This window comes from Amphiura filiformis, chromosome 2, assembly GCF_039555335.1.
Source record: "Amphiura filiformis chromosome 2, Afil_fr2py, whole genome shotgun sequence".
In the NCBI taxonomy this organism is placed as follows: Eukaryota; Metazoa; Echinodermata; class Ophiuroidea; order Amphilepidida; family Amphiuridae; genus Amphiura; species Amphiura filiformis.
This window is the reverse complement of record NC_092629.1, coordinates 47,869,962-47,881,116: the sequence shown is the minus strand read 5'-3', so window position 1 is coordinate 47,881,116 and position 11,155 is coordinate 47,869,962. Positions and strand designations below refer to the sequence as shown.

General features: G+C 39.8%; 1 protein-coding gene and 3 non-coding genes across 4 annotated transcripts; 1 reads left to right on the top strand and 3 right to left on the bottom strand.

The window, feature by feature from the left end:
• Positions 1–1,406: 1,406 nt before the first annotated feature.
• On the bottom strand, positions 1,407–1,480 carry Trnat-cgu (transfer RNA threonine (anticodon CGU)). The gene has a single exon. It is a non-coding gene; the product is annotated as a tRNA-Thr (tRNA).
• A 233-nt stretch (positions 1,481–1,713) lies between these two features.
• On the bottom strand, positions 1,714–1,787 carry Trnat-cgu (transfer RNA threonine (anticodon CGU)). Its single transcript has one exon. It is a non-coding gene; the product is annotated as a tRNA-Thr (tRNA).
• A 233-nt stretch (positions 1,788–2,020) lies between these two features.
• On the bottom strand, positions 2,021–2,094 carry Trnat-cgu (transfer RNA threonine (anticodon CGU)). Its single transcript has one exon. It is a non-coding gene; the product is annotated as a tRNA-Thr (tRNA).
• Positions 2,095–3,939: 1,845 nt separating this feature from the next.
• LOC140141133 (uncharacterized) lies at positions 3,940–6,894 on the top strand. The gene is made up of 2 exons (XM_072162932.1): positions 3,940–5,506; positions 6,776–6,894. Exons 1-2 carry the CDS (start codon positions 3,940–3,942, stop codon positions 6,892–6,894), a joined length of 1,686 nt encoding a protein of 561 aa, XP_072019033.1.
• Positions 6,895–11,155: the final 4,261 nt, after the last annotated feature.

The window sequence follows — 11,155 nt, the reverse complement described above, 5'->3', positions numbered from 1 at the left end:
TACAAAAACTTATATGATGATTTCTCTGTTGATATGAGCAATAAGACTACAGAATAAAACTGCATGTTTAGCCGCTGACTGAAAATACTTAATTCAGAGCTGGGGGGAAACAAGTAGAGCCAAGCTTGCATACGCACACAGGTTCCAAGCATGACGAATTTTACGCGTTCTCGCGTATCGCATAATCTCGCCCGCGTTCGCGAGTATGCTACAGTAAAAGTGTGGATTATATTTGAAAATTCATTTTTTTCTGTTCAACTTCAAGCTCATTAATATTCATGAAGGTCGTTTTTATTATCCGAACAGTACCTGAACTCAATTTTGATTGATTGCACAGCTCTTACCCTCCTCAACACATGTACCAAGTTGCAAAACAATATGATTTCAAATATTAAAGTTATGACTGTTGGTGTGTGCACACCAAAGTGGCTTAATTAGTAAGATATTAATTAATTTAATTATGTCGTATTTACAAAACCTTGAAATGTCTGCATCACATAACGACGTATTTGCCGATCACATACTGCGCAAGCCCAGTATATCATATCTGCAATTTGAAGAATTCGCCGTTTCACATACTGACGTATTTGCGCTACGTATTTGCGCGACTCGTGTCATTTGCACGGCAAATTGCTGTTTTGTCCTTTTCACATACTGACGTATTTGCCCAACTGTTTCACATACTGACGTATTTGCGCGAAATTGACATTCGTCCTTTTCACATAGTAATGTATTTTATCTAATATTGATTTTTTGCAGAATAAGTTATGCTCTGATAGTGATATGTGAATTATATTGAAAATATGGTATATTTGAATTTACTGTTAACCTGGTTTTAATCGACAATAATATTTTAATCAAGATTATGCAGCAAATGAAAATCGCTAGATTTTCAAGTTCGATTTTCTCGAAATGCGTATTTTGCAAATACGTCAGTATGTGATACGGCCGACGATCTGTTCCTGTTAGGTGACTATGTCACTTGTCTGTCCTCATTTTCCTTTTGCCTATTTTTCTTCCTCCTCTTTTTCCATCGGTTTTTTCCTTTTATTTCTTCCATTTACTTCCTTTTCCCTCTGCTTTCCGTTTTCACACACTAGAGAAGTCACACGGCCATTCAGGGGCGGATCCAGTTTTTGACAATTTTACGGCAAATGCAGCTCTATTGGTCATTCTGGGGGTTGGGATGGACGCTATAGTTATCCCTCCCCCTCGGAGTAGAAACGTTTTGCACACATTTGATCGCTTAAAATTCTTCAAATGTGTTTAGAGGGGTGGATTAAGAGGTCTAAGATACTATTAGAGTACGATTTAGCAATTATAACAAAACAAAGATTCAGATTACTATGATGCAATTTTATCAGTTTCGCCGTCGAGCAATGTTTAAAAGGAGGAAAGAGGAAAAGTGATCCCGCCCGGGAATTGAACCCAGGACCTCTGGTTTACGAGACCAGCGCCTTAACCACTTGGCCACGGGAGCTTCATGATTAGGCAGACTGGGAGTTCAATCTATAAGCGGTCACTTAGCCCTACTTCCTCCGTGCAAGTCATCCCGATGTGGCTCGGGCTTTGACAAGCATAAATAATGCCGTCCTCACTGTACAGGGACATAACATGAAAAACAGCGGCTTTTTTCGACGGGAATAAGCAAACTATGATGCAATTTTATCAGTTTCGCCGTCGAGCAATGATTAAAGGAGGGAAGAGGAAAAGTGATCCCGCCCGGGAATTGAACCCAGGACCTCTGGTTTACGAGACCAGTGCCTTAACCACTTGGCCACGGGAGCTTCATGATTAGGCAGACTGGGAGTTTAACCTATAAGCGGTCACTTAGCCCTACTTCCTCCGTGCAAGTCATCCCGATGTGGCTCGGGCTTTGACCAGCATAAATAATGCCGTCCTCACTGTAGAGGGACATAACATGAAAAACAGCGGCTTTTTTCGACTGGAATAAGCAAACTATGATGCAATTTTATCAGTTTCGCCGTCGAGCAATGATTAAAGGAGGAAAGAGGAAAAGTGATCCCGCCCGGGAATTGAACCCAGGACCTCTGGTTTACGAGACCAGCGCCTTAACCACTTGGCCACGGGAGCTTCATGATTAGGCAGACTGGGAATTCAACCTATAAGCGGTCACTTAGCCCTACTTCCTCCGTGCAAGTCATCCCGATGTGGCTCGGGCTTTGACAAGCATAAATAATGCCGTCCTCACTGTAGAGGGACATAACATGAAAAACAGCGGCTTTTTTCGACGGGAATAATTATTTTATCAGTTTCGCCGTCGAGCAATGATTAAAGGAGGAAAGAGGAAAAGTGATCCCGCCCGGGAATTGAAAGCCGCTGTTTTTCATGTTATGTCCCTCTAGCATCATAGTTTGCTTATTCCCGTCGAAAAAAGCCGCTGTTTTTCATGCAAAGATTCAGATAGTAAACTTACCTGTTAACCTTTCTTTCTGCTCGATCTCCTTGGTTTTGTTCCAGTTTTCAGAGTTTTACATTTGTACCATACACACGACAACAGGAAATGAGGTTTCCACATGAAGTACTATGGCAAACTCTTCAGCAAAGAATTTCTCTCTCTCTCTATCTGTCCCTGCTTCTTTCTAGTTCTCACATATCTCGATTATAGAGTATTTGTAACAACGTTTTGGATTTGATCACCCTCTGATAATGGGCATAAAGTAAAAGTACATCCAATGGAAGCAAACTTAAGTAAGCAATACCGATAAAATACTTGGCGTAGCGGAACGATGTTTCATGATTTGTCAGAAAAGCAACCTATCCATACCAATTCTAGATGTATAATGGCAGCCAGCATCAATCCCGCTAATGGGACTATGCGTATAATGATCGTGATCAATAAAGGAAAAAATGAATAATAGAAAACACTTAGTGCAAGATGAAATCGTATTCCTCCGTTTCTTCGACATTCAACTTGTTCGACACGCAGTGCACAACAAAGACCGCATTACTTATGACTTCCAAAAAGGTTAGGATTAAGGCAGTGAGGGTAAGGTTTAACGTGTCGAACACGATATGTATCGAAACACTACAGGTCGTCTAATGTACGAGGTACGCAGTAAAGCAATACAAATTTGTGTTACAGACGTAGACAAAATGCATTATGGGGAGGAAAGGGGTTTGAGCTACTCTCTACATTTTTCAATGTTAAATGGAAAAATCTAACCTTGTGAGTCTGGGTGGGACCGCCTTCTCTTTTATTGGGCTAACAGGCTTTGCGTGTTCGTGTTCTTCGGTATGGATCGCTAGGGTATTTTATAAAGAACTTGCAACTTCTAACTCTTCTAAGCAAGAATTGTCCTTAAAATGGGTACTCTCTAAAGTATATTTCTATTTCATAGATTTATATAGATCCCTATGGTTTCTCCAAATGGTTGTTCGCTTGTAACATTGAATGTTTCGAAGTGATCACGTATGCAGTGCATGAAGACTGTAAATTAACTTAATTGACCTCCAACGGATCTTTGACCTTTGACATACTTCGCATATAATATTTATGCATCCTACTTTCTATATTAGATCATGAGGTAAATCATGACTTATAGATGAAAAATATGTACAGACTTGACATTTAGTATTTTGTCAAGAAGTGCCAAGACTCGTCTGGAAACCGCACGGGCTTAATATTTATTGGGGTGTATCGGGAGATGGTGTAAAATAATAGTTTGATAGAAAATGTGCTTTCCGTGAGTTTATAATAATTATGGATCTTGAGCGCCATACTGGCAGCACACCTTTCAACATTTCTCTTGAAACATCATTAAATTTTTTGCATCTCCAGTCTACTTCTGTGATTTATTTTGCTGTAGCTGTCTGCTATGGACATTTGTGATCGTCACAGTTGACATTGGATTGCATAATTTTTCATCAAATTTGGGAATTTCATCATTGTTTTTTGTGCCGTGGAACTGAAAACTGATGGCTGTTGTACCTATTTCTCTAGGCAGTAAATCCCTGCTAAGATTGACTGGTTTACTGGCCTTGGCTTGGCTTGGCTTGGCTTGGCCAGGTATACTCAAGTGGGATACTAATCAATATTGTATTGACTATCAACTACAATACAATCTCAACATGGTGTGCTATACAAGGTCCCAATTAATTGAACTTAATTCATCTATGTGTCATAGCTGCAAACTTCCCACAGATGTTTGGAGTACTGTTATGGAGCTTGGATTACGGTCCAAACCACCTACAAGAAGGGGTACACGAGCTGGAAAGAGTGTGAAGACTGATATACCTTCACTACCTAGTTGTGTTGCATGTAATTCGAATACCTCGTCTCCTCGATTGCACAATGACATGAGCCTTGGTGTGTGGAATGCACAGTCGATAACTAGTAAAACAGATATTCTTTGTGAAAACATCATTGAGCATGACTTTGACATAATGATTGTGACTGAGAGCTGGATGAAACCTGATGATGATGTTAAGTTGGGTGAAATGTGTCCTCCAGGGTACAATGGATTGAACTGCTCTAGAGGTTCGCGTGGTGGAGGAATTGCGGTTGTTCATAAAAAGCAATATAAACTTCTGCACTGTGACGATCTTCTTCCTGCTTCATCATCTTTTGAGCATGCTCTCATTCGTTCCAATGACGTCAATCTGGTCATTATTTACAGGTCACCATCAAACAGTAAGGGTGACTTTCTTAGTGAATTTGAAGAATTTTTAGGTACTGTTGACCTTCTGCCTGGAAGGTCTATTGTAGCTGGAGACTTCAATATACACGTGAACAAACCTTGGTTGCCTGAAGTTAAATCCTTTTTGGAAGTTCTGACATCTGCGAACTTTCACCAGGTCGTCCGTGGTCCCACACATAAATCTGGAAACACATTGGACCTGATAATTGTCAGAAAAGAGGATATCACTGTTGAGGCGTGCACCAACTACCCTCTTCATGTTTCTGACCATTATTTGATCGCTGCTACTGTTGACCTTCCAAAACTCACCGCTCACAAAATATCATATTCATTTAGGAACTTTCGCGATATGGACATAAAGTTGTTCTCTGATGATCTTTCAGCTAAGATGGATTCTATCATTGCTTCGGAGTATGATGATTTAGACTCTCTGGTTTATGCCTATAATACTGGTTGCCAAGATGTCCTTGACTCTCATGCACCAATTACATGTAGGACACGTTCTGTTCGTAGTCAACCTAGATGGTTCAACAAGTCTGTCCAAGATGCCAGGCAGTACAAACGGCGTTGTGAAAGGCGTTGGAGAAAGTCGCGCAGTGACACTGACCGCCAGGCGTACATCTCATCTCAGCGGAAGGTTGCTGATGTCATTGCCACTGAGAAGAAATTATATTTTAAGGAGACTCTGTTGAACTGTAATACTAAGGACATGTTCAAAACAGTCAATACTTTACTTAATAAGAGCCAGTGCTCTCTACCTGATTGTAGTGATCCTGTTAGGTTGGCAAATAGTTTTGGAAATTTCTTTGTGAACAAAGTTGACAAAATACGTAAAGATGTTGACAGTAAGAGTTCATGTTCTTGTAAGGTTGATCTTGACAGTTGTAGCAGCTGCCAAGATATTGTTGTTAGATCTGATCAAAGTGTCTCTGTTCCTTCTCTCTCTACTTTCCGTGCACTGTCTGATGATGATCTTCATCAATTAATAATGAAATGTCCATCCAAAACTAGTGTCTCTGATCCTATGCCTACTTGGCTATTAAAACAACATCTTACTTTGCTCCTACCTGTGCTCGTGAAGATCGTTAATTCATCCTTAACCACTGGTATTTTTCCTTCTCACCTAAGAAAAGCTGTTATCACGCCTGTGTTAAAGAAACCATCCCTTGACAATCAACAGTTATCTAATTACCGTCCCGTCTCTAACTTGCCCTTTTTGGGGTAACTCATAGAGAAAGCTGTCTCTGCTCAGGTATCGTACCATGTCAACAGCCATGACCTGTCCGAGCCACTCCAATCGGCCTACCGGACAGGTCATAGCACTGAGACAGCCCTCCTACATGTTCACGATCAAATAATGAGAGCTGTTGATGGCCGGAAAGCTGTCTTTGTTGTGTTACTTGACTTGACCGCCGCATTTGATACAGTTGATCATGGTATTCTATTGCGGCGGTTGAGTCAAGAATTTGGTCTCACTGACACTGCCTTGAATTTTTCAAGACCTACCTGACCAACAGAACTAGTCAGGTTTTTTTTAAGGGCACGTTTTCCGAGACTGCTCTTCTCAAACATGGTGTACCCCAAGGGTCTGTTCTCGGGCCACAGGCTTTCTGTTATTACACTATTCCTATGGGTCAGATCATTCGTCACCATGATGTTAAATTCCATTTTTATGCGGATGATGTTCAGTTGTTCGGCGTCTTTGATCCTGCTATACCTGGTGATGCGGCTTGTGCCCTCTTTAAACTCATTAATTGCATCAATGAGTTGAGGGTGTGGCTTCAGAGTAACAAGCTCAAGCTCAATATGGCAAAAACTGAATATTTCATTGCCGCCTCTGCTACTCATTATGAATTGGTGAAGTTTTACACTCTTCACCTCGATGAGCATGTTATCAAACCCTCCGCCTCAATAAAAAATCTTGGCGTTGTATTTGATGGTGACTTGAAGATGTCCGACCATGTCACTCAGCTTTGTAGGTCCCTTAATTGGCAACTACGGAATCTTGGCAGGATAAGACGTTTCATTGACTTCAACACGTGTAATAGCATTGTGCGGGCCTTATATTGTCTAGGATAGATTACTGTTCCTCCCTCCTTAATGGCATCCCTCAGAAAAACATTCAACGTCTGCAGGGTATCCAGAACAAATCTGCCCGCCTCATCTTCCAGAAGCCCAGATTCACTTCCACATCCCCATTACTTGCTCAGCTTCACTGGCTTCCTGTGGCTGAACGAATTAAATTTCGTACGCTTGTCCACACTTACAAATGTGTCAATCTGGATTCTCCTGAATACCTCTCTTCATTGCTCCATATCCGCCAGTCCTCATACTATCTCCGATCGGCTGGTAACTCGCTTGTTATCCCCAGAACCTTCAAACTGGCTGGGGATACTGCCTTTTCTGTGGCTGGCCCCAGTCTTTGGAATAAGCTGCCAATAGTCATCAGAATGGCCCATAGCACTGGGACTTTTAAAAGTCTCCTTAAAACTCATCTCTTCCCCCAAATATGATGTTTCCCTTCCTTCTGTCTTCTTCTCGCGCCTCGCATCCCTTGGAAATGTGTGCGCGTTATAAGTTCAGTATTTATTATTTATTATTTATTATGGTGTTCATAATGCAGTGCATTTGCCTAAAATGGCGGTTTGAAAAGAGGCTGAATTTGAGCTAGGGGGGGGGGGGACACAATTTCGGACTTTATGCAACATTGTTCTGTTATTGTCAAATTTATTGGGGTTTGAGGTGATATTTCCTAAACCTCATCAGCAATTGGCATTTGCACTTGCAATGTACCATTTTTTTTTTGCAAATGGGAGGAGCTTAAAAATGGCTCTTAAAAGTGGTACGTACTCAGTAAGTTTGAATGTCCCCCACTGGAGTCAAATGTCATAAACTTATGGTACAAAAACAACTGTGCGAATTACTGGTTGTCCAATGTACTCACCCTGTTAATTTTGTACAGTAAGTTTATAACACTTGGCCCCAGTGGCCATTCACATTTTGTGAGTGCGTACCACTTTTTAGAGCCATTTTTCAAAGCTCCTGCCATATTCAAAATTTGTGCATTACAAGTGCATTTCAATTCTGATCAACACTTATTGGTATTTAGGTTCAGTACATATCACCTCAAACTTAAATATGGAATTGTTTTAAATTAAAAAAAATATTTAAAGAAAAAGTATACCGATGCATTGAAATGAATGTGTATGTCAACAAAGTCAAGCATGACAACTTTCTAAAGCCAAAGGTTTTTGACTTATGACCTCTTGAAAATCGAAATTCAAATGATCGTTTTTGGCAGTCTTGCCATCAAAATCGACTAAAAATGGCGGGAAATGTGGTTGCTGAAATACTTTAAAATATTCCAATGCTCTCCATTATTCAGAGTAAACATTGCGGTTGCAGTCTATTTTCTTTTGACGTTATGGCTTCTTTAATATTTGACATTTTGGGGTAAAAGTTCACATAAAAACAGATTTTTCAACCACAATATCTCAGTCATGTCAGATTTGTACACAAATCTGGTATTTACAGGGAGCTGGAAATATCCCCTATCCATGGAGTTACCCAGGGCATTCAACAAATTAATTTACCACAAATGTTGAGGTACTACAGTGTGGAGTATTAGAATAAGAATTAATTTAATGAATTTAAAATGTTTACGGTATAAGTTCGATTTGATTTATAATAATATTTTGATTTTGATCTTAATTATTATTTTATTTATATTAAATATTGTATTCTATTTTTTTTTAAATCTATTCATGTATACAATGCTACAAATTAGTCATTTTTATGCTAATGTATTTATATGCTTCCTGTTATTATACCCCTTGGTAAACATATAAAGTTATGAAAATTTGAATCAGTATAAAGACTTGACGTTGATTATAAGCTACACACGAGGATAAACTGACAGAACTAACCAAGAACAACTTTTTATAGTTGGAAAGTACACAGATGCATGTTGTATAAAACAATAATAGTATAAATAATCAAATCAAATCAAATCAAATGAACAAATCTAAAAATCTTTAAAAATTCATATCTGCTACATGTAATATATTATGCTGATGCCGCTTGCACAGAAATGATCCTTATGACATCCTGAATATGAAAAATATATTTATGACCACAAAGGTTAAAGTTTACGGGTCAACGGTAAATTGTTATTATTGGTCCACTCGAGCTCAAATTCAACAGGAATAATCCTTACGACATTCTAAACATGTTGAAAATATTTATGGCCCCAAAGGTCAAAGTTTAGGGGTCAAAGGTCAAATTTTAAAATCGAGCTTAAATATAACACGAATGATGCTTACGACTTCAGGGCATGTTAAAATATCTATACCCTTAAGTTTAGGGGTCAACGGCCATGTATCAACAATTCCACAACTTACACATCGGAATATGGAGGGGTCTTGATTAGTGCGTTCGTTGTAAAAACAAAAATGAACGTCATCATGTTGGTGTTTTTACTATTGCTCTTGCTTCATGATTAGATTTCAAATTCAAAGTCTATTGCGGAGCCAGCCATCTTCTCTTCGTAGACCTCGTCGAACAATGCATTCAGATCCCCTGTTATCTTGTCTTTCCAATTGCCTACCTTTCCTGAAAAAGAAATAGGAAATAATAATAATAATAATAATAATAGGGTGAGAAAGAGATCATTATCAGAAATAATCGGTGCCTTTTTGAGATATGCTCAGCATGTTAGTCGCTCGAAAATTGGGCGAGACCCCGAAGGTTGATTATTCCAGTGTCCTATGTTTTAATCAAGTGTGTCTAATTATTCAATTATGTAGGACTATTTTTAAGAGACACAATACAAACTACTTTGCATTTAGGGATTCAATCATGTTTCACCGTTGTTCATCACCGTTGAACAACGATGCGGCCGCGTCGTCTGCGTGGTATACTTTGTGAGTTTTTAAGCGGTGATGAACAACGGTGAAACATGATTGAATCCCTTTCAACAACGAAAGATCGTATAATTCACATGATTATTTCACGAGGAATGTAAGTTAATCATTGCTACTCAGCCTTACAAAAACTTATATGATGATTTCTCTGTTGATAGGAGCCATAAAACTACAGAATAAAACTGCATGTTTAGCCGCTGCCTGAAAATACTTAATTCAACTTGTAAAGCCAAGCTTACATACGCACACAGGTTTCAGGCATGACGAATTTTACGCGTTCTCGCGTAAAACATAGTCTCGCTCGCGTTCGCTAATACGCTACAGTAAAAGTGGGCATTATATTTGAAAATTCCTTTTTTTCTGTTCAACTTCAAGCTCATTAATATTCCTGAAGGTCGTTCTCATTATCCGAACAGTACCTGAACTCAATTTTGATTGGTTGCACAGCTCTTACCCTCCGCAACACATGTGCCAAGTTGCAAAACAATATAATATAAAATTGTGGGATAGGCTTTTACGACGGGAATTCATAACAATTAGTAGGTTTTTTAGCGGGTTCGCCGTCAGACAAGTTTAGAACTGTCAAGCTTTCGTCAGGAGTAGCTCTGACTTCTTCAGGACAAAGTACCTAAGAATGAGACATGTAGACCGCCCCTTGTCTACTGATGACTCTGAAAAGAGCCGTTTGCTGAAGACTGCCCCTTGTCAACAGAAACTAGCAGATCTCGCCTATCTGCTGATTTTGTAAGTTTTGGTGGCTCTGAAAAGAACCGTTCAATGAAGACTGCCCCTTGTCTACAAAGAACTAGCAGATCTCGCCTATCTGCTAATATAAAGGTTTTGGTGGCTCTGAAAAGAGCCGTTTGCTGAAGACTGCCCGTTGTCTACAGAAACAAGCAGATCTCGCCTATCTGCTGAATTTGTAAGTTTTGGTGGCTCTGAAAAGAGCCGTTTGCTGAAGACTGCCCCTTGTCAACAGAAAACAAGCAGACCTCGCCTATCTGCTAAATTAAAGGTTTGTTCGCTCTGAGGAAGAGCTGTTCAATGAAGACTGCCCCTTGTCAACAGAGAACATGTAGACTGCATATACTGTAAAAGAAGTATACGGCTTACCAGGAACCGTTTGGCCACTCATGGACCAGTTGATTGATTGTATGCACGATGAGCGTTTATATCACTTAATTGCGGACGTGGTACAGATTAGCGGCTTTGCGATTGGTTGTTTGAAAATAGAGAGCGCCACATACGATGTGATAAGATTAGCGGCTCTGTGATTGGTTGTTTGAAAATAGAGAGCGCCACATACGACTGATGTCTTTGCCGTCATTTCTATTGATAGTAGAAGTTTCATTAACTCTGATTTCCAACGCTTCACGGGTCAACCTCATCCCCAAGTGAGAAACTTGTGCCAGTTTTGTTGTTTCGTCCCACAGAGGTTCATGGCCTTCTTTGCAAGCATGTTCAGCTAATGCCGAGCCTTCTTCTTTCTTTTGTCTTGTGGCTCTTCGGTGTTCAGATATTCTGACCTTTAGTGGTCGTTTGGTTTGGCCTATGTATTGCTCACCACAACTG